The sequence below is a fragment of the Lithobates pipiens genome, unplaced genomic scaffold (assembly GCF_037356315.1).
Source record: "Lithobates pipiens isolate NorthernLeopardFrog02 unplaced genomic scaffold, aLitPip1_a1.2 Scaffold_18, whole genome shotgun sequence".
NCBI lineage: Eukaryota > Metazoa > Chordata > Amphibia > Anura > Ranidae > Lithobates > Lithobates pipiens.
The window spans coordinates 478306977-478330114 of record NW_027507758.1 but is presented as its reverse complement, the minus strand read 5'-3'; the positions used below and the strand labels follow the sequence as shown (position 1 = coordinate 478330114).

Below are 23138 nucleotides of genomic sequence, written 5' to 3'. Positions count from 1 at the left end.
GGCGCAATCACCGGAGGATGTCATATGACGCCCTGCCAGAACTGGCTAACTGCTCTATAGCCCATCATTCAGCTATAGCACGATCTGAATGTGGTTAAAAGCACTACGTGTCTTTTCTGTCAGCCGCTTTATTCATCTGCTATCAGCATGAGTCACTACTGACAGGTTTTCCTGACACTAAGAGAAAAATTGTTTGACAGGAGGGAGAGATTGGCTGGCTCAGCTCTGTTCCTGTGTGCTGTGTGGAGGGGGGTGTGTCTCTTCCTTCCAATCAGCTCTCAGGGCTCTCCTCACTGAGCTCTGCAGAGTGTAACTTCAGCTCTCCGTCCCCCTTTTTTCTGAACTCTCAGACAAGCTTATCAGTTTAGCACTTTGAACAGATGTAGAGAAGAGAAGACCGCAGATAGACAGGTACAATTTATGCAGAATAATTAATTTAATCTCTATGCATCACCTGTGGCTAGTCCCTTCACTGGGTATATGTAAGGGTTTACAACCACTTTAAGTCAACCTGTCATAAAGTCACTCATAGCAATTGTTACTAGAGACATGACAGTTGAAACTTGATTGGTTCCCGCAGAGAACACACTTTTTCCTAGTGCCTACATGGCAGCATATATATGGTAATCTTTACCCTCATTTGTATGCTGCCATGGATAGGCAGACAAAAAGATTTTTTAACATTTTAGATTTTCCTTTCTTTTAGCCCTTGTACACACGGTCAGAGAATCTGTCGGAATGAGTCTTATCGGACCGTGTCGTCAGATAATCCGACTGTGTGTGGTATGCATCGGACTGATTCCGTCCGAATCTCCGTCCGACCCAATTTTCCAACATGTTGGAAATATTTCCCGACCAACTGGGCCGGACGGACCTAATCCGATCATGTGTAGAGCATTTTAATCGGACCAAGTGCCACGCATGCTCAGATCAAATTCCTACATCAAAGCTATTGGCTACTAGCCTGAATGTAGTCCCATCGTAACGAAATTACGTCATCACGTTCTGAAAGATCGGATTTTTCGCCAACTTGGCCCCACCGTGTGTATGCAACAGTTTCGGACACAATCCATCGGACTAAATCCGACGGGCAAAATCCGACGGATTTGGTTGGCAAAATCTCCGCCCGTGTGTACAGGGGCTTAGACTACTTGTAATTGGTTTGGTTTATAAAACAGTGGATCTCTTCAACTTGTGGACATTTCTTTATTAAGATCAAATATCAATAACAATTGTAAAACAGTCATGATACGTTTGCAGTAAAATATAAGAAATACAATATAAACCATTCAAATCTACCCAAAGAAATAAAGAGGCAATTTTTAAGCATCACATCATTGTACAGTAATATAAAGACACACAGGTGTGCCTCATAATTCTGTAGTGTGGCAATCTCCTTACCGGGTACCACATCCATCCTAATATCTTTCAGAGTTCTGTATATTGTGTTAACAGTTAGAAAGGGTGACCACCTGGTGCACAGATTTCCGATAACAGAATATGGAAGGCGATCCATGGATGTTTATACATCGGCAGTTATCACTCTGTTCCCTTTAATGATGCAGACATCTTTTACAGTATAGAATATATTGTGTACATAATAGATACCATGCATACAAAATAACCCTTTGCTTTTTGAGAAATTCTTCTTCCCAATTAGGTAAAACACCAAATGAGGGTTATACTTGTACATACACACCATACACTTTTCCTGTAGTTTTCAACACAAAGCAATGCTGTAATGTAAATCTCAAATATTCTTTTGTTCTCAACAGACCTTTGCTTGAAGGCACTTTATAATGAATAGAATTTTAGCTCCATTAGAGTGAGACTAAACTGTGACACTTATTTTCTAAATATAATCCATACACAGCCAATACATTATCTATTTTTCGTAAAATCCTTTTTTTACTGTGTTTTCCCCCAAACTTCCATTTGTTTGGAACATGTAGTGCACAATACTTGTGGTTATGTGCGCTTTTCTATGCACACTACAAATACCATAGTCCTGAGATGGCTACATTCCTATATACAGTAGGACTATAGAAAATGAACGTAGCTATCCTCTAACACAGTGGTCTTCAAACTGTGACCAGATGTTTCCTTTTGCTTGCCTTTATTCAGCCTGTGGGGCACAATTCCACCAACTGACAGTAATGATAGGGCACCATTCCTCCTACTGACACCATCAATGGGATACTATTCCTCCCATTAGAATTAATAATGGGGCCAGGGCATTTTCTACTCCCACTAGCCACAGTTCAGCCCCACTAAAGACTGAAGGACAGTAAACTGGCCCCTTGCTTAGAAAGTTTGGAGACCCCTGCTCTAACAGGAAGTCAGATCACAGCAGCAAAAAAAAAAAGCAATTTGGAGGAGGCTGAGAGCAATATAATTTTTTTTTTTTCAGTTAATACAGTGTTTTAGAGGAACAAAAATCTACCTGTGTGACTGCAAAGGAATGCACATGGATACAATTAACCACAATTAACCACATTTTCTACTACTATGGAATCCCAGGAGTATTTAATATGAGAGATTGGATGCTTCAAGGCTGTCAACTGTTCACTGGGCATAGCAGAGGGAGTTACACGTCAATGATATCAGTAAGCATGTTGGGGACATAAAAAGGGAGATAAGCAACAGGACATGCCATGAAATGTAGACACTGTGACTGTGATGAACCACACTGAGGTAAACCAAACAAATACAAATTGGATTTTGGTGCAGGATCCAAGTAGATGAAAGATTGACCAGATAGCACATTAGTACATGTGTGATATAAGGCTTTGGAAGGTGGTGGCCTTTATCTTAAAAAATAAGATTAGTTTCTCTAAAAGATGACCTTCTAAAATTATGGTCAAATTAGCATTGCCTTAAAAACAAAAATGTATAACAACTTCTTTTCTTGTTTTTGATTTTCTGAACACGACTCTTTCTTTTTTTTTTTTTTTTTATCTTCTGAACACTCGATAAAAAGACTCTTAAATTATGTACTAAAATGAGAACATCTGAGGCATCTGTCCACCACTGATCTAAAAGTGTGGAAATCACTTCAAATAATAGACATTAAACCCATGCATTTTTCAGCACCTTGGGTACAAAAAGTAAAAGAACGGTTTATATATGTTCAGAATGTTTCCTCCTCGAAATTCTCAAGCTGAGTTCTAGATGTAACCAAGGTAAAATGAAACAGAATAGACTGTCTAAGCCCTTGTACACACGGTCGGACATTCCGACGGAAAATGTCCGATCGGAACGTGCTGTCGGATAATCCGACCGTGTGTGGGCTTCATCTGACTTTTTCCGCCGGAATGTCCGACCAACAAAGTTTGAGAGCTGGATATAAAAATTTTCCGACAACATGATCTGATCAGACTTTGTCCGATCGTTTGTAGAGAATTCCGATCAGACAAACTGCCACGCATGCTCAGATCAAATTCCTAGACCAAAGATATTGGCTACTAGTCTGAACGTAGTTTTGTCGTAACTAAATAACGTCATCACGTTACGAACGATCGGATTTTCCGTCAACTTTGTCCAAATGAGTGTATGCAACACCAGTTTCAGACAAAATCCATCTGAAAAAATCAGACGGATTTTGTTGTCGGAATGTCCGACCGTGTGTACAATGGGCTTAGACATTCATTAGTTACTATGCTATATTCTGTATATTGCTGTATTATCTTATGGCCTATCCTCAACTGCAGGCACCTGTGCATGTTAAGGCAGATGTGCAGTGCTATAATATAGTGTTCTTTCACTGCATTGTTTTCAGGCCACAGTCCAAGAAACCCATCCTTCCTGGATACAGAATAAAATGCAATGCAAAAAAATGGAAAAAATACTTGTTGCAGAAGACAAGTAGAAGTTTAATGTTATTGAAAATTACCTCTATATTTCAATCTGCAGCCAACTGAACCATTGCTATTTATTAATGTAACGCAACAACCTTGATTGGAGCAGCGGTCAGGGTGGGATGGGGTGATGTGTTGGACTGCTGCAGAGCCAGGCCACTGCTTTGTTTGAGAGAGCAAGGGTCTGACTCTTCTAAATGCTGCCAGCACAGGTTATTTTACTCATGCAGCAACACTTACTGTATCAGTTAAAAAGTAAAAGAACCCAACATTTATTACTGTATAAAACTGGAGTTTTACTTTAACGTTGGTTAAAGTTGGCCAAAGCCACCCTTCTTCATTTTATTTGAGTGTCTCTTGAACATCGAAAAAATGTTTTCTCCTAGAGAGCAATGGGAACTTCCAATTCCTGCTTTAGCTGAGCTCCCCATAAGCATAATATAATGCAGGGAGAAGGTAATGGAACATAATGGTGTCAGATACGAGACTAAAAATTATCGTCTCTTCCATTTAAATAAAAGTTGGCAGAAGTGTTATTTAGCTATGGTTAATGATTTCAATAGCTCACATTTTTAAAAACATGCTACATCTTAATTAAAATTGAGTACTTATTTTTTTTTTTTTTAAGTTTTGGATTAGAACACCTGTCAGGTTTTATATTTAAATATTTTTTAGTGAAGTAAAAAGACTATGGGGGTTATTTACTAAAGGAAATTCCACTTTGCACTGCAAGTGCACATGAAAGTAAAGCTGCTGTAGATCCAAGGGGGACATGCAAGGAAAATAAAAACCAGCATTTTAGCTTGCACATGACTGGATGATAAAATCAGCAGAGCTTCCACTCATTTCATATCTACCCCTTAGATTTAGAGCGACTGCACTTTCAAGTGCACTTGAAGTGCAAAGTGGATTTGCCTTTCGTAAATAACCCCCAATGTCATATAAGGCGCAATATTTGAACAATAGTGCAAACAAAATGTTAAACTGATCACAAATATAAAAATGCTTTTCCCTCAAAATGCTCATAAGCATAAGACCTCTTACATGTCAGGTTTTTATTGCTGCATTGGCATAGCTTTCAGCAAGCTTTGTTGAAGATTAAAGTACCATTCAATTCAAGTTTGTAAATGCTGAACATAGATTATAATGAGAGTGTTGATTGCCACTGTAAACAAGCTGCTAGCAGGCTTTAGTACTTCTCAAAATTTGTTGAAAGCCTGCTATCTGCTTGTTTTAAGTGGCAATCAACACTCCCATTAGGATTTGTGTTCAGCATTTACAAACTAAAGCTGAATGGCACTTTTAAAAGCTTAAGTTCTGCAAATGCTTTGTCATAGCTTGCTGTTCACACTGCTATTATGCAAGCTAAAGCCCTTGTGAAACAGGCCTTAAAGAGGTTTGCCCTCTCTATTTGTCTGACTATAAAAAATGTTGGTAGTCATCAGAACAGGAATAGATGGGAAATCTTCCAATGGGGACACTAGTTCTGGAGACTGTGGGGATAACCAGGAATTCCCTCACTTCCGGTTTTGGTTATGGGACAGGAAGTGAAAGAACGTTTTCACTTCCTGACAAAAAAAAAAGTTTTGCCTTTAGTTCTACTTTCAATATTTGCGTTTTATCTCACATCTCAACCACAGGCAAATTTTACATGACAATAGACTGACATGCCAAATTGAGCTCAGATTTTACACTAAAGATGAAGGACTGTGTATGAATAGCAGTAATTGCTATTGTTTAACCTAATTTTACAGAATACTCTTTCTATTACAGTTTCTATGAGCAAAAGTAATCTCATTTTATAAAAATATAACTGTGTACATCCCCCTTTATACAAAATATTATTTCAAATGTTGTTGTTTTGTCAGAATATGGGTTATAAGTACCATAATTGTTTACCCTAATGAAACTGGCAGCAAAATTATGAATTCTAGTGCAAAATGGACATATCTGAAATACAGGAAACAATTAGAATGTGACATAAATGTTCTTTATGGCTAGAATAAGTCACAAAATCAATGTTGATATGTTATTTCCAGGGGAAATATCACCATTGTTTTAAACCTGAAGTATGGCCAAAAATGATTTTTGTATATTTGCACAGTAAAAATATATATTTTTTTCCAACAAAGTGTGCCCAATCTCTAGCTGCTGCAGCATTTCTTAAAACTTTTATGTGTATTTAGGCCACACTTCCCTGTTGGTATAGACTACCAGATGCTGAGACTTGTCACTTGGCATGCCCCAATGTTTAAAAAAAAAAAAGCTGTGCATTATTTAAAATAAATGCAATGCAGAATGCAGCAGACAAACATAGGGCACATTTCAGAGAAGATAACTTGTTTTTGTTGTACAAAAAAATAAAATATTGCTTTTGACTGAAGTTCAGCTTACACAAATCAGCTGCTAGCAAAGGCCTAGACACACTTTGCATGCGACTTGTATCTGGGCCTGCGGTATGCCATTCTTGCTCACAGTAAAAACACAAAACTCAGGTGATGTTGGCTAAAATTAGATATATATAAAAATATAATGACACTGGATAAGGCCTAATAGAAAAGATAGATCTTGGTGAATTTTTAGATTAGTAATTCTGAGTAATATATTATATATAGGTATAAAAACCAAAGCATTTTTTTAAAACATATAGTCATTCTTTAGATTAAAATGTTTTTACTTATGTAAAAGGACTTATTTTTCTATACATTTACAGATGTCACTTTTAGCATTAAATGTAGACAGGCCATAAAAAAAAAAGGATAAAAATATTTATCAAACAAATATACCATGTATACTGAAAGCCAAATCGTAACCAAAATTTGTATTGTCAATAATGTGGTTAACTAGATGGTGACAAAACAGTATACAATAAAATGTCTGCAACTTCTGGGCAAATAGGCTAGCTTATAATATTAAAAAACAAAGACTTTGCTGCTACTTATATATTATACTCCGGTGCATCTAAATCAGCCACGTAATCCAACGTGGTAATAGACGCATTGCTAAACATGAATCATATGTAACTAATAAATTCAGCCACTAGAGGGCTCCATGCATCTATCAACATCTTGCTACTTGTCCGGTTTATCATTACAGTAAAACCTTGGATTGCGAGCATAATTCATTCCAGAAACTTGCTTGTAATCCAAAGCACTTGTGTATCAAAGCAAATTTCCCCATAAGAAATAATGGAAACTCATATGATTCGTTCCACAACCATTTATTCATAGGTCCTTTAGTTTATAGTCCATAAAAAAAGATTATAGAAATGTTGTTATAGGTTGTGTAACCATAAAATGTCCATCCACAAATGGAAGCCTCCACAAGGGGATTCAAAGTAAAATCCAGCAGGAGCTATAGAGTATAAAAGAGAAGAGACGTGCCTTTAATGCCGCGTACACACGATCGGACTTTCCGGCGGACCAGAGTCTGTCGGACAATTCGATCATGTGTGGGCTCCAGCAGATTTTTTCTTCCCAAAAGTCCGGCAAACCTAGAAATAAGACTGGCTTCAAATTTGTCCACTGGACTGGGCTTTTAGCGGACAATCCGTTTGTCTGTGTACTAGTCCGACAGACTAAAACTGACGCTAGGGCAGCTATTGGCTGCTGGTTATGAACTTCCTTATTCTACGTCATCACGTTCAAATCCGTCTGACTTTTGGAGTGATCGTGTGTGGCCAAGTCCGTTCGTTTTGAAAATCCGGTGGACCTCAGCTGCAAAGTCCGTAGGACCAAGTCCGTCAAAGTCCGTTCGTGTGTAAGCGGCATAAGTGTAGCAATATGTTGCTAAATGTTGTACCTTCATTAAATGTAACCATATTGCTACACTTTTGCCACGTACACACAACCGGTTTTCCCATCAGAAGGTTTTTCCGACAGAGTTCCGATGGAGTTCTGCTGAAACTGTCTTGCGTACACACGATCACATCAAAGTCCAATCGTCAAGAACATGGTGGTGATGTACAGCATGTACGTCGGGACTAGAAAAAGGAAGTTCAATAGCCAGTAGCCAATAGCTTCCGTCTCGTACTTGCTTCAGAGCATGCGTAGTTTTTGGTCCGTCGGAACAGCATACAGACGAGCAGTTTTCCCAATAGGAATGGGTTCCGTCAGAAATATTTAAAACATGTTCTATTTATAGGTCAGTCAGAATTTTCGAAAAATAAAAAGTCAGATGAGGCATACACATGATCGGAATATATGATGAAAAGCTACCATCTGAGTTTTTCTGTCGGACATTCCGCTTGTGTGTACATGGCATTAGAGGTGCCTCTCTTCTCTTTTATACTTAGTTGTGACATGACGCTACTTGTATATCAAGACAACACTTGTATATCAAGTCAAAATCTATTAAAAAAAATGTTACTTGGCTTGCAAAACACTCTCAAACCAAGTTACTCTCAAACCAAGGTTTTACTGTATATGTGTTTTTAGGGTCCATACACATTAGGTGGCTGAAAAAATGCCAGAACCTCTGGCAGAATAAACAGCATAAAAATGCTCATAGTGGCTCATATATGCACGTTTTATATGTATTTGCTTTTATGAGCTTTTTTCCTAAATATTCACCTGTGATCATTTTTCTCTATAATCAATGTACACCTAAAAACATTGAATACTCCTAAACGTCGCATATATGCACGGCAAGTGCTTTTCTGCCCGAAATCTCCTCTCAAAAAGGCACTTGTGATTTTTTGGGGTTTTTTTCAGCCTGAAAACGCTCCTCCGCAACCATGCCTGTAAACGCCCAAATGTGCATGGACATATACAGTAGGCTAACATAGAGCTGCTTTTACTGGCTAAAGAACAAAATGACCACAAGCCTGCATAATCAGCCTTTTTTATGCCCAGTGTGCACAAGGCCTTAGAATCCAAGAGGTTTGTCAATAATTTGTTATTTTGTTTCGGTTTTTGTAATGTCAATGGGGTGCAAATGTAGATATGAAGTGCTAGGGCTCTTTCAGACATGCTACATTTCTTTTTGGAGTGGATTGCTTTTCAAACAGTGGTAGAGCAGTAGCAGAAAGCTGCTCAGAAAGCAGTACTGCCGCCTCCTGACGCCGCAACTGCAAGTCGAACGTTCAGCTTGTGGTATGGCCCCATTAAACACAGTAAGGGAGTTTGACAGGCTGTACCTCCTGTAAAACACTATACCCTGGGCTAAAAATACTGCAGCATGTGTACAGCCCTGTATGGCTGTATTGTGAAAGCTTGGCTGAGTGACCAGGCCAGGGTAAGGTGAAGCGGCAGCTCAACCAGCTGTTTTTACTGCTCCCAACCTGCCCATCTGAAAAACCCCTAACAGTTTGATTTAAAACTTGTATCTGTTTTTTATTAACTCTTGATACACATAATTGAATCTTCTGCTAGGATGGTGACGACTGTGGCATGTTAAAAAGGGATGCTGAATGTTATATAATCGACCAAAACTGTCGCTTATGTCTGCTTAGCTGTGCATACCTTTATTTTGTTCTACAATAAACTTACTATCAAGCAAGAGACTGAAGCAGTTTTATTATCATGACATTTTGCTAGATGATAGAAGATGAAAATATGTCTTAACTTTGCTTTTATTAAGAATCAATGAGAATCATATTATAAACACCCAGGGACGTAGCTACAGGGATCGCACTTTCAACCCAGCTCCATGCTCCAGGGGGCCCATGAGGCCCCCCTGTACAGCTGAATAGGAAGGGCGGCCTATAGCGGAATAGATCCCTGGCCCCTGCAGCCGCTGAATGCCCACTTCTCCTTTACCTCCTACAGGCACTTAGTGGCTGAAGGAGGCAGAAATCAATTCATCTATAGGTTATTGCCCGTCGTCCCTCCTATCCAGCTGCTCCCAGGCCCCCCTCTTCCAGCTCCACACTGAGCTGCTTGGGAACACACCTTGACATCACGGCATGCCAAGCAACCCGCTGCTCCCAAGAGTGAAACATCCCGAGCTGCTGGGATCCAGGTCACAGAACAGGTGAGAGCTGTGAAGGAGGGATAAGCCGCCCTTGCATTCCGCCACTATAGGGGGTCCCCAGCAGGATTGCTTGCTGCAGGGCTCTGGGCTGAGAGCATATCTCTCATATGGCTCAAAGCCTGCACTGACGGTCCCCCCCCCCCCCTTTGTACAGACAGGACAGGAGAGAGACAATGTGCTTGTTCTCCTCCCGACCCTCTCTATTAATCTAAGCAGCTGAGTTTAATAATTTAGCTGCTTAGCTTAACACTTTCCGCAGTGTACACAAGAGAAAAGAGGCAGGAGGAGAAGGAGCAGATCAGCTCTTTCCTGTTCTGTCCGTGCGAGTGAGGGGACTGTCAGTATAGGCTCTGAGATGTATTAGAGAGATGCTCTCACTTTGGAGTTCTGCTGATGGGTACTGATAGGCGGCACTGATAGGGGGTATTGATGAGCACTGATAACTGGCACTGATAGGAGGCATTGAGCACTGATAAGTGTCACTGATGGGCACCGATAGGGGGCATTGATGAGCAATGATAAGTGGCACTGATGGGAACTGATAGGGGCATTGATGAGCACTGATGGACAGCACTGATGGGCATTGATTGGCAGCATTGATGTGCACTGATAGGGGGCATTGATAAGCACTGATAGACAACACTGATAGGCAGCACAGATGGGCACTGATAAGTGGCATTGATAAGCACTGATGGGCACTGAAAGGTGGCACTGATGGGGCTGCACTAAGAATCAGGGCACCAATGATCAGTGCCCTGATTATGAGTGTAAACAATGTACTGACAGTTTTGCTGGTTAACGGCTCTCCTTTTCTCAAACAGACATATCGTGGGAAGAAAGGACTGCCGATAACTGGCAAGTCTGTTTACATGTGATCGCTGTGGTTAGCCCTTTACTGCAATCTGTGATCAGCAGTGTCACAGAGCGTGCTGGATGCGCACCCCAGGCAGGGCTCTGGGAGAATGTCCATGGACACCTTCCCAGAACTGGAAGCCCAGGGCTTGGATGGAAGAGGGGGTGTTAGGGGGTTCCTTCATGGTTTCTTGCACCGGGGCCCTGAAGGATCTAGTTATGCCCCCGTAATCAAACTATATATATACATATATATATATATATATATATACACACGCACACACCCCTATTTATTTGTACCTACAAGTACATATAAATTCTGATGCTGCTCTACAGTAATTGATCCGGGTTGGTACAAGACTATTATGAGCACTATTCATTCATTTACACTAAAACAACACCTTATAAGCACTTTGCCAGCTCAGTAGAGCACAAATACTAAGTTTAGTACTAAAGAACATGAACTTTGACTCAAGAGAACAACCTAATGCACATTAAAGCTCCCAATACATTCTTTAGTTTCATGGTAAGTTTCCTTGCTTTGATCACTTTGCCAACAGACAGTATATCTAAATAGTTTGTTTTTTCTACACATAATAAAAAAAATACACATATGAAAATACAGAGAGGATAGGAACAACAATACCTGTATGGCTGCTTTGGGAGACAGGTGGTGGGTAGGCAATGATAACATTTAAGGCCATCCTTTATAAGCCCAATGACCATATATTAGCAAAGAGACAAGAAAAATGTATAGCATTTCACAAACATGTTTCTAATGAAATCGTATACTGTTTTTTAACTTGTACATGTACTATTGAGCTTCTGTAGTAAAGTTAAAGCTACGGTATGTAAAATTAATCTTTACTAAGGAATTAATTGAATCATCAACATGATAGAAGAGACAGTCATTTTTTTTTTTTTTATAAAGCAAGAGATTAACTGTCTTCCTAGTTCCTCAGGCGTTTGGGATGTGAGTTGTTTGAGAACATTACTAACAACCTTGATGGTAGGTCCTCTTCACTGATGGGCTACAGCAGATACCCCTTCTTTGAACTAGGCTCTTCTTCAACTCACAGAGCATGCACACACATAAAAATAAAATGTAATTTCATGGATATCCAAGGGTGATCTTTGATAAGGCTCCGTGAAAATTGTGCATTACTGCATCTGCAACATTTACTTGTGCAAAAATATGCTTTATCCCAGAGGAAATTCTGCATGCAGGAAAGATTAAATATATATATACACCCTCCTAGATCTCCAATCATCTGAATTCACAATCTTCTCTCATGCACTCCAAAATATTAAATAAAAAGAGAATTCACACCTGACAGTCAATGACAGTTATACATATGTAAGAATGCTCAGAAAAGTCATTTACAAATATTACAGTCCTTGTTGCCGGCATAAATAATAGCCATTGGCTATGAAAAAAGTATTTTGGAGATTTCCAGAAATATAAAAATGTTGACATGTTTACTATTTACAGAGATTCAAAAGGAATCTACCACAATATGTTTCCATCTTAATTTCAAAGCAAAGTATTTCTTGTGCTGATCATGTAAAACCTGCTTGTACTGGAGGTTTTCCATGTGTTGAAGGTCTCATCTTTGCAGGCGCATAGCCATACCTGATGCTGATTGGTACCCGGTGCTCTCTACCTGTTGACTCATGGACAGCAGCCCTCATTCACCTATATTATAAACAGAGGTACCATGTACATACAGTTTACGTCTGCCCTGCACACTAAGGCAGATACAGTATGTCCACCTTTGTAGTAGTAGGAGCCTTTCTGCACACACCTACACACACACTACTATCAAGTTGCTCCTCTTCAGAAGCAGTTATCGTTATCTACCTGTGTGAATTAGGCTTTCAAATCACATAGGTAGCTCAACAAGTCTTCCCTTATTTTTATAGTTGGGTGACAGTGACACATTGGCCAATGGTACTGGATCAAAATGCAGGTGGTTAAATTGCCTTCTGTGCCCTCTAAACTTATGTTTGCCTAATACCAGTTGCACCACAATCACACCCAGTGCTAGACAAGCATTCAAAGGCAGCCAGTTATACAACTCACAGAATTCCACAATTGGTATATGAGAAGCACAGTTTTCATGTATTAGCACAATATTGGAAGCCACGTTCCGGATGTGTATGCGGCACTTCAGTAAACAGTTACAAATTCCATGTGAACTGAGGCTTAATAGCCCTCAATAACTAACACATTCTCAGAATAATTGGGCCAATTTCAAATTGCCAGTCTAGAAATAGCTGAAACCCAGGACCATTGGCTTATGTGTGACAATAGAACAGAGAAGCTTTGAACACATATATATTCCTGGTCCCTTTTCTGCACATTTGGATTTCTTAGTATGATTGCAAGCAATTTGACTGGTAGATTCCTTATACTGTACAATGGGGCCAGTTTTCAGATCGCAAAGTCTTACTCAATGCAGGGTAATTTACAAGCCCCTTTCCTCCCTTCTTCCTCTAAGTTCACATTTTGAAGGCTTTTTCATTGTATCTATGAATTGTTACACAGCCATGGTAAGAGACAGGTCGGGGCATGGCTGCCACTCCAGTAATGATGCTAGTTGCTGGATCGTAGCACAAGATGGTGTCCGTTGCTTCTCCATTCTCACCTCTCCCACCGAGTATAAAGATTTTCCCATTGCAGACAGACATGCCACAATTCTCCTGTAGAAAAAAATGGAAAAATGTGGTTACGGAGCACAAACAAGCAAAGGAATGTGTGTATAATAAGTGATCTTGCGCTGTTGTTGAACTGAAGTGTAACCAATGTGTCACAAAATAATAAACGTACTTGAAATGAAAAGGCAATGATAAAGGTGTGCACAAGGTGGCAGTGCAAACCAAACATGCAAATAAACTCTTCAAAAAACAAATTCCTTACAATGAAGCAAATAACAAATGATTTGTACAATAAACAAGATGACATATATAAAAAACATGGGTGGTTAGTCAATCGATGCTCATCAAGCTGATCCACACACACTAAAAAGTAAAATGAAAATGTGACAAATAACTAGTCTCTAAGGCAGTCTTCTTAGGATAAAGGTGAAAAACAGTGAAGTGTAGTGCTACAGTCTTAACTGTGCAAACGGATAAATATAAATGGGTGTCTCTTCATTCCATACAATGACACCTCTGTATGAAGTGGCCTCTTACCTTACAGCAGTAAGGTAACAGCATAGGAAAACCAATGGTTGCAATATCTGCTGGGGTCTTTATATAAATGGCTGGTGGTTTGAGAAAATCTCAATTTCCTCTCGGGGTCTTCCTCTCGTTGTCCCAAGAATCAATGCTGGGTAGTGGACAGTGATTCCTCTATAATGTAATCCCAATTAAGCAAGATGGAACACAATACATCATCCACGAGTGCCAAGTTCGTTCCTACATCACTTCCTCAGGAGATCAAGTCACGTGACTGTGACAATACACATTGGGATTGGCTCACAGGCACACAGGAAGTGATGTAGGAACAAGCTTGGTGCTCGTGGGTGATGTATTGTGTTCCATCTTGCTTAATTGAGATTACATTATATATCGTCCACTACCCAGCATTGATTCTTGGAACATCGAGAGGAAAACCCTGAGAGGAAATCGAGATATTCTCAAACCACTAGCCATTTATATAAAGACTCCCAGAAGATATTGCAACCACTGGTTTTCCTATGCTGTTACCTTACAGCAGTAAGGTGAGAGGCCACTTCACACAGAGGTGTTATTGCATGGAATGAAGAGACAACCATTTATATTTATCCGTTTGCACGGTTAAGACTGTAGCACTACACTTCACCGTTATTCACCTTTATCCTAAGAAGACTGCTTATTTGTCACATTTTTCACTTCACTGTCTAGTGCGTGTGGATCAGTTTGATGAGCATCGATTGACTAACCACTGACGTTTGTTATATATGTCATCTTGTTTATTGTACAAATCATCTGTTATTTGCTTGATTGTAAGGAATTTGTTTTCTGAAGAGTTTATTTGCATGTTTGGTTTACACAGCCACCTTGTGCACACCTTTATCATTGCCTTTTCATTTCAAGTACGTTTTGTGACACATTGGTTACACTTCAGTTCAACAACAGCGTAACATCACTTATTATACACATACACTTATTGGTCACGGATCCACCTATTGATGCTTGCAGCAGTTGTGCTATACATTGTTTTTTTCCACTTCCAGTGATAGCGCGGGAGTATTCCTCTACTAGTCAAGCAAAAGAATGTGTTATAAGCGCGTTTTGTGATCTAACTTCTACAGCTGTGGTGCGCTCTAGTTAGTTTATAGACATGAGCTTCTGGATGTTGGTACAGAAGGAACCATACTGATCTTTGCCATCTGAGGAAATCTGCAGTACCTTTTCTCCATAGCACAGTTAACCCCACCATATTTGTTACTGCATTATTATCACTATGTGGCAGTATACAAATAGAAATTTGTAACATACACCAGTGCAGCTAGATGATATAATAGACTAGGTTATATAGTGAGAGAGCTAAGCAGCAGAAGGAAAGTATAGGTAACACCACTGAAGAGCGCTGGTGAAATCTCACCTTTAACACTGTGTTCAGTTCTGAAGACCCTACCACCTAAAGGACATGAATAGATTAGAGAATATTTCGAGGAAGGGCTGCATAATCATCAAAGCAGCACACAGGAGAGAGAAAAAAATGAGTTCACATGTAAACATGTAAATACAAGATGGCAAATGAGAAACATAAAACCAAACGATGTTGGTTCCAAGTCAGCCCTACCTGAAATGTCATTGATTGGGGACTGTCAGTGTGTGAAAGCGGTATTAAACCCAAAACCAAAAGTTTCTTATATTTCAGGTTACCGATACTTAGATGTGGTGGCTGTTCACTTTTTCCTGCAAATACAACAGCCCATTCAATTGAACACTGCACAAACGTGAGCCGCAGCAAATGCGTGAATCTAGTGTTAGATCACAGCTCTCCCTCACAGCAGTGCCCTCAGTCCCCCCATTCTTATACCACAGTCTCCTTCACATCATATTCAACCCTCACCCCTCTCCCATCCTTACATCACAGTCCTCCATTCACACCATTTACCACCACTCCTCTGCCCCCCATATACCAGACCCATAGGGCCTGGTAATGGACTGTGGGGGGGACCCATGCCATTTTTTTCAATGAGCTGTATCTATACTAACGATTCATTACAGCCGCGATCAGTTTTAAATGACTTTTTTCCTTTAAAAATGTCATTTTGCTGTGGTACTGTTCTAAACTGTGCCACTTTACAGGCATACTATAGACACCCCCCCCCCCCCCCCCACGACACAATATTTAAAGGAATATTTCAGTTTTATTGTTTCACTTTAAGCATTGTTAAAATCACTGCTTCTGAAAAAAAATGAGTTTTTAAAACTTTTGAAACTGCTCGCTTGTGCTGTATGTTTGAATTGGGGGGGCAGGAGGTGATAGGGGTACTTTCAATTTTAAATTTCTTTTGTTACTTTTATTCTACATGTGAAGTAGAATATTACGGGGAACCCGGAACCAAAAATTAAAAACAAAAATTGCACGGGGGTCCCCCCAAAATCCATACCAGGCCCTTCAGGTCTGGTATGGATTTTAAGGGGCACCCTGCGCCAAAATAAAAAAAGGCGTAGGAGCCCCCCAAAATCCATACCAGACCCTCATCCGAGCACACAACATGACAGGCTGCAGGAAGAGAAGGGGGATGAGAGAGCGCCCCCCCAACTGTACCAGGCCACATGCCCTCAATATGGGGAGGCTGCTATAGCTTGTTCCAATAGAGTTAAATAAGGGAAAAATATAAATACATTTTAAAAAATATCTAAAATAAATAAAAGTAACAAAATAAATTTAAAATTGAAAGTACCCCATCACTTTCTGTACCCCAATTCAAACATACAGCACAGGCAGGCACATGTCTGGTATGGATTTTGGGGGGGCCCCTACGCCTTTTTTTTATTTTGGCGTAGGGTTCCCCTTAAAATCCATACAAGACCTGAAGGGCCTGGTATGGATTTTGGGGGGGGCTCCACGCAATTTTGTTTTAAATTTTTGGTTCCGGGTCTCCCGTAATATTCTACTTCACATGTAAATAAAAGTAACAAAAGAAATTTAAAATTAAAAGTACCCCTATAACCTCCTGTACCCCAATTCAAACGTACAGCACAGGCGAGCACATGTACAGCATGTAAAAATAATTGTGCTGCACATGTGAAGTATCACCGCAAATGTCTGAGTGAGAGCAATAAACTGAAAAGGATTTTAATGTGTGACCTATGTACAATATTGGGTACCTACAGGCCTGAGCAGTTTTAAGGCTTGCTATGTTTGGTATCTATTTACTCAAGGCAACCCTATCTTGTATATTTTACCCCAAAAATTGGGTATTATATTGTGTTTGTTTGCACTAAAAATAATTTTAGTGCATTTTTCCCTTGGAAATATAGTTTTATAAATAGCTGCGCAAATATTATTATTATGCATGATTTATTTAGCGCCAACAGTTTATGCAGCACTTTACAATGTAGAGGGGGGACAGCACAATTACAGTACAGCTTAATACAGAAGGGGCAGGAGGGCCCTGCTCATAGAGCTTACATTCTAAAGGGAGGTGATGGTGGTACAAAAGGTAATAGATGCAGGGAATTATTTGATGGGGTGGCTCGGGGACAGTTGTTAGGTGGGTGTGGGATAGGCTTCCCTGAATAAGTGAGTTTTCAGGGATCTCCTAAAGGTGGTCAGGTTAGGGGCTGATTTGATATACCGGGGCAGGGAGTTCCAGAGGATGGGAGAGGCTCTGGAGAAGTTCTGAAGGTGAGCATGAGAGGAGGTAACAAAGAAGCTAGAGAGCAAGAGGTCCTGGGAGGAGCGGATCAGACGAGGCGTGAAGGCGGGAAATAATCAAGGAGTGAATAAGTTGCTTTGTGGTGCCATTAGTCAGGAAGGGTCAAATTCTGGAGATGTTGCGGAGGTTGAGGCAGCAGGATTTAGCCAGTGATTGGATGTGGGGGCTGAAGGAGAGGTCAGAGTCAAAGATTACACCCAGCACCCTGGCTTGTGTGGAGCGACCAATGGTTGTGCTGTTGATCTTAATGGTAAAGTCATGGGGGGGGGGGGGGGGGCAGAAAGGAGGAAAAATTACAAGCTCAGTTTTAGAAAGATTGAGTTTGAGAAAGTGGTGTGACATCCATACCGATATGTCGTTCAGTAAGTTTGAGATCCGTGAGGAGATTGAGGGGGTGAGTTGAGGAGTGGAGAGATAGATCTGGGTGTCATCGGCGTAGAGGTGGTATTGGAAGCCATGGTAGGTTATCAACTGGCCCAGGGAAGAGGTATAGAGTGAGAATAGGAGGGGCCCAAGGATGGAGCCTTGGGGTACCCCAGCGGAGAGAGGAAGAGGAGCGGAGGAGAAGGAGTTGTGACACTGAAAGTGCGCTGAGATAGATAGGAGTAGAACCAGGATAAAGCAGAATCACAGAGGCCAAGGGAGTGTAGTTTGCTGAGGAGGAGCAGGTGGTCAACTGTGTCGAAGGCAGTAGAGAGGTCTAAGAGTATGGGTATGGAGTAATAGCCATTGGATTTAGCAGTTAGTAGGTCACTGGTGAGTTTTAGTAGGGCAGATTCAGTGGAATGTTGTGGACAGAAGCCGGACTGTAGGGGGTCGAGAAGGTTGTTGTCCATGAGGTAGCGACTCATTCAGTTACGGGCAAGGCGTCCGATGAGCTTGGAGGCAAATATCGCATGGAATTATTATATTTAATATTATACAGGACAACAGTTTGCGCAGCGCTTAACAAAATTAAAGCAGACATTACAGTTACATTACAATTTGGTACAAGAGGAATCAGAGGGCCCTGCTCATTAGAGCTTACAATCTAGGGGGGAGGGTCAATTGATACAAAAGGTAATACAGTAGCTGTGAGGGATAAGCTGATGGAGGAAGTAAAACGAAGTGCATTAGTCAGAAGCAGGATAGGCTTCTACAAAGAGAAGGGTTTTCAGGGATTGTCTAAAGATGGATAGATTAGGGGACAGTCAGACAGATTGAGGTAGGGAGTTCCAAAAGGATGGAAGAAAAATTAAGCGAGTGCAGGGAGAGGTTTCCTGGCAAGGGGGTGAATCGAGGGAAGTGGGGTCAGATACTGAACATATTACATGTTACACCCTACATATGGGTGTAACATGTTCTGAAAGGTGAACTTATCCTTTAAAACAGTGCCGCAGTAGACCAGTGGTTAAAGATTGGTAAGCTGCAATGTAATGTTGGGCTTAATACCGATTTAAAGCATATATCACATAATATTCCTCTAAGGCAGGGGTCTCCAAACTTTCTAAACAAAGGGCCAGTTTATTGTCCTTCAGGCTTTAAGGGGTCTGGACTGTGGTCCCCGGGAGTAGAAAATGTCCCAGCATCAGAGTAAACAACGCTTCATCTTAGGTGTCAATGAGAGGAATTGTTCCCCATCGTTTGTGTCAATAATTAGAATTGTGCCCCATCATTGGTGTCTTTGGTAGGAATTGTGCCCATCATTGGGCCCCATTGTTGGTGTCACTGAGAGGAACTGTGCTCCATCGTTTGTGTCATTGGTAGGAATTGTGCCCCATCTTTTGTGTCCCATTGTTGATATTATTGGGAGGAATTGTGCCCCATCATTGGTATCATTGCGAGAAACTGTGCCCCATCTTTGGTGTTATTGGTAAAAATTGTACCCCTTTGTTGCTGTCATTGGTAGGAATTGTGCCCTTTCGGTGGTGCCAATGAATGAAATAGAGTCCCAAGGGCAGGATAAAAGCAAGCAAACAGCTGCATCCAGCCCCATGGGCCGCAGTTTGGAGATCACTGCTTATACGGCAATATCTTCAGCTAGAGTCTCTTCCATTGCCCTCTCTATCTTATAATCAAGGTCTTCAAACCCCTTGCATTGATCATCTATGATGTCCAATATAGAAGATTGGATTGATGACTTCATTAAACCCTGAGAGAGGTACCTGTTCCTGCAGTTCCCTCGTAACATGTAAGCCGTTTGCGATACCATCTGGTTCCTCCTAATACCCGGTCCAGGTTGCAGGTGTCTAGGAGACACAGTTCCGAATTTTTGGAGCAATGTTAAGCCTTCTTTTTAACGTTTGTTTGTGAGTATGACTCTTGTTTTACTGTTTAAATAAATTTTATCTTTGGTAATGCGCAAGATCAGTGCACCCTCCCTGTTTTTTCTATATGTTTCAGCTCTGAGGACACTCATTGTTTTGAGGAGGGAGGCAAGACATTTGACTTTCCATATTCTATCCAAAGGGTTGGCTACACCACTTACAAATGGACTAAGCTCCTGAGCGCAGGAGATTGTTTTTTTTGCCTGTTCCTGCAGGCCAGGGCCTTCAGCTGACAGATGGCTCTAGCATATCTAACCCAGCAACTGTTTTCTCATGCTAGAGTTCTACCAACAACACAATTTTCTTTTTTAGGAGAGGTAGCTTTTATCTGTTGACCTGCATTGCTGTTGTCTGACATTATTGGGTTAGGAAACGGAAATAAGGTTTTCAGCTTGTGGTCTCCAAAATCCATTTGCAGGAAGGGTGTTTCTGTAATACAATTCACCCTTGGCACTTCTTTTCTGCAGCTACAGGATACGTGTACCAAGCCAAAGTAAGAGTAATTCTGTGTATCAAAAGTGAACTGACAGTCACATGCAGCATGCATTCAGGTGCATGGAAGGAAAGTAGCTTGCTCTTCAGATGCATTCACCATGAATAAAAGAATGTGATTTTCAAGCACTACAGGTGTTCCGTAAGTCCCAGCTGAGAATATGTTATGTCCCACTTCTAGAGGGAGTCTACTACAGGCTTTACATCTACACGGGAGCGTCATCTGCTCTTGTGCTCTACTCAACGCAGTCCACATGGAAGTCAGGAAGGAACACGCAGTTCAATAAAGACATCAGAAGATGGTGCTGGAGTATTTAAAGTGGTTGTAAAGTCTCAAGGTTTTTCAACTTAATGCACTCTATGCAGCTGTCCCCCAGAGCCCCCCCCCCTTTTTTTTCTTACCTGAATCCGTTAGTTCCAGCGACAAGCACAAGCCCAGCGGCTCCAGTCGCTGTCTCTGTCCCTTATTGGATAGATTGATGTCAATCAAATCCAGTGACACAAGAGAGGAGGGCGGGTCCGGGTCCGTCAATGGACGCAGCAGCGGGACTCGTGAGCGTGCCCACACGGTTGCCCCCTTGGAAAGCGGGGCTCTCTGTGGGGACTCCCGATGAAGAGAAGGGACCATTAGCACCGCTGGTGGACCCCAGAAGAGGAGGATCAGAGCTGCTCTGTGAAAAACCCTTGCTCAGAGCAGGTAAGTATAACATGTTTATTATTTAAAAAAAAAAAAAAAAAAAAGGAACCATTACAATTACTGTAAAATTAAGGCTGAAGTTTTGTTAACCACTTCTGGACCGCCTGCCATCATTATACGCTGGTACTTTGAAGAGGAATATCGTTGTTATAGCAGCAGCTAGCTGCCATAATGCCGGTATCCTCTTCTTTAGCGAGTGGTCCGCTTTCAGATAAAAGTGGATTCTACAGCGGATTTGCCGCAAGATCACTTTTATCGGCAGCAGGAGTTGGCCCTCCGCCGCTTACTGGAGCCGCTGTCAGTGGCGGAGGTGATCAGATCCTGTGTTCTGTGTGGTATGGAGCTGAGTGAGGGAAGATGGCCCCCACCTGGCACCATACCAATGCAGGGTGGAAGCAACGTCAAAACGTCACTTCCGCCCATAGCTCTTAAAGCAACGTTTTGCTTTACACGGTGGTGTAGTGGTTAGCACTCTCACCTAGCAGAAAGAAGGGTCGCTGGTTCAAATCCCAACCACGACACTACCTGCCTGGAGTTTGCATGTTCTCCCTGTGGCTGCGTGGGTTTCCTCCGGGTACTCCGGTTTCCTCCCACAATCCAAAGACATGCAGGTAGGTTAATTGGCTTCTGTCCAAAATTGGCCCTAGTAAATGAATGGGGACCTTGGATTGTGGGCTCCTTGAGGGTAGGGACCAATGTGAGTGTGTAATGTACAGGGATGGGGATAATTGTAGACACTCAGGTTGAACTGGATGGACTGGTGTCTTTATTCAACCTTACTAACTATGAAACTATGAAACATTTTTGTGTAAATATGAGATCTGTGGTCTTTTTGACTCCATATCTCATATTTAAGCGGTCCTGTCATGCTTTTTTTCTATTGCAAGGGATGTTTACATTCCTTGTTATAGGAATAAAAGTGACACATTTTTTTTTTTAGTCCCCATTCACAAATATGCAAATTAGATGTGAGTTTTCCCGCATCTAATTCGCATAGTAGGAGAATGTGACTGGCTCCCTATGGAGCCGTTCACATACCTTCGGATCGGCTGAGGAGCACACTGCAGAAAAACGCTGTGCGTTATAGTGTGAACCCGGGCTTAAAGAACAGTGTAAAAATAAAAAGTATATAAAAATGTGCCCCGTCCTGTTGAGCTCGCGCACAGAAGCGATCGCATGCGTGAGTAGCGCTCCCGCATATGAAAACGATGTTCAAACCACGCATGTGAGGTATCGCCACGATCGGTAGAACAGGAGCAATAATTCTAGCCCTAGATCTCCTCTGTAACTCAAAACCTGCCACCTGTAGAACGGCGCATATGGAGATTTTTAAGGGTAAAACTTTGCCCACATTCCACGAGCAGGCGCAACTTTGAAGCGTGACATGTTCAGGTATCAATTTACTTGGCGTAACATCATCTTTCACAATATAAAAGAAACTGGGGTAACTTTTCTGTTGTCTTATTTTAAAAAAAAGTGTATTTAAAAAAAATAAAAAAGTGCCCTTGTAAGACCGCTGTGCAAATAGGGTGTGACAGAAAGTATTGCAATGGCCACCATTTTATTCTCTAGGGTGTTAGAAAAAGAATATATACAATATTTGGGGGTTCTAAGTAATTTTCTAGCAAAAATAAAATGATTTTAATTTGTACAACAAGTTTGAAAATAGGCCTGGTCCTTAACCACTTGCCGCCCGCCCTATTACAAATTGACGGCGGCAAAGTGGTTTCATAATCCTAACCAGACGTCATATGATGTGATTAGGATTATGAGCCGCTGCGCGCCCCCGGGGGCGCGCATCGCGGCGATCGTTGTTGCGGGGTGTCAGTCTGACACCCGGCAACTACGATCTCGGTAAAGAGTCTCCGACGGAGACTCTTTACCATGTGATCAGCCGTGTCCAATCACGGCTGATCACAGTGTAAATGGGAAGAGCCGGTGATCGGCTTTCCCTCACTCGCGTCTGTCAGACGCGAGTAGAGGAGAGCCGATCGGCTGCTCCTCTGACAGGGGGGGTCTGTGCTGATCGATTATCAGCACAGCCCCCCCGAGGATGCCCACACTGGACCACCAGGGA

General features: G+C 41.4%; 1 protein-coding gene across 1 annotated transcript in view; it reads right to left on the bottom strand.

Annotated features, from left to right (window-relative positions):
* Positions 1-1192: 1192 nt before the first annotated feature.
* KLHL24 (kelch like family member 24) overlaps positions 1193-23138 on the bottom strand; it is a 123656-nt gene continuing 101710 nt past the window's right edge. Inside the window, exon 7 of the mRNA XM_077488371.1 lies at positions 1193-13385. Within this exon, the coding sequence (XP_077344497.1) occupies positions 13185-13385 (201 nt within the window). The 3' untranslated portion in view covers positions 1193-13184. The remainder of the gene's footprint in view (positions 13386-23138) is intronic.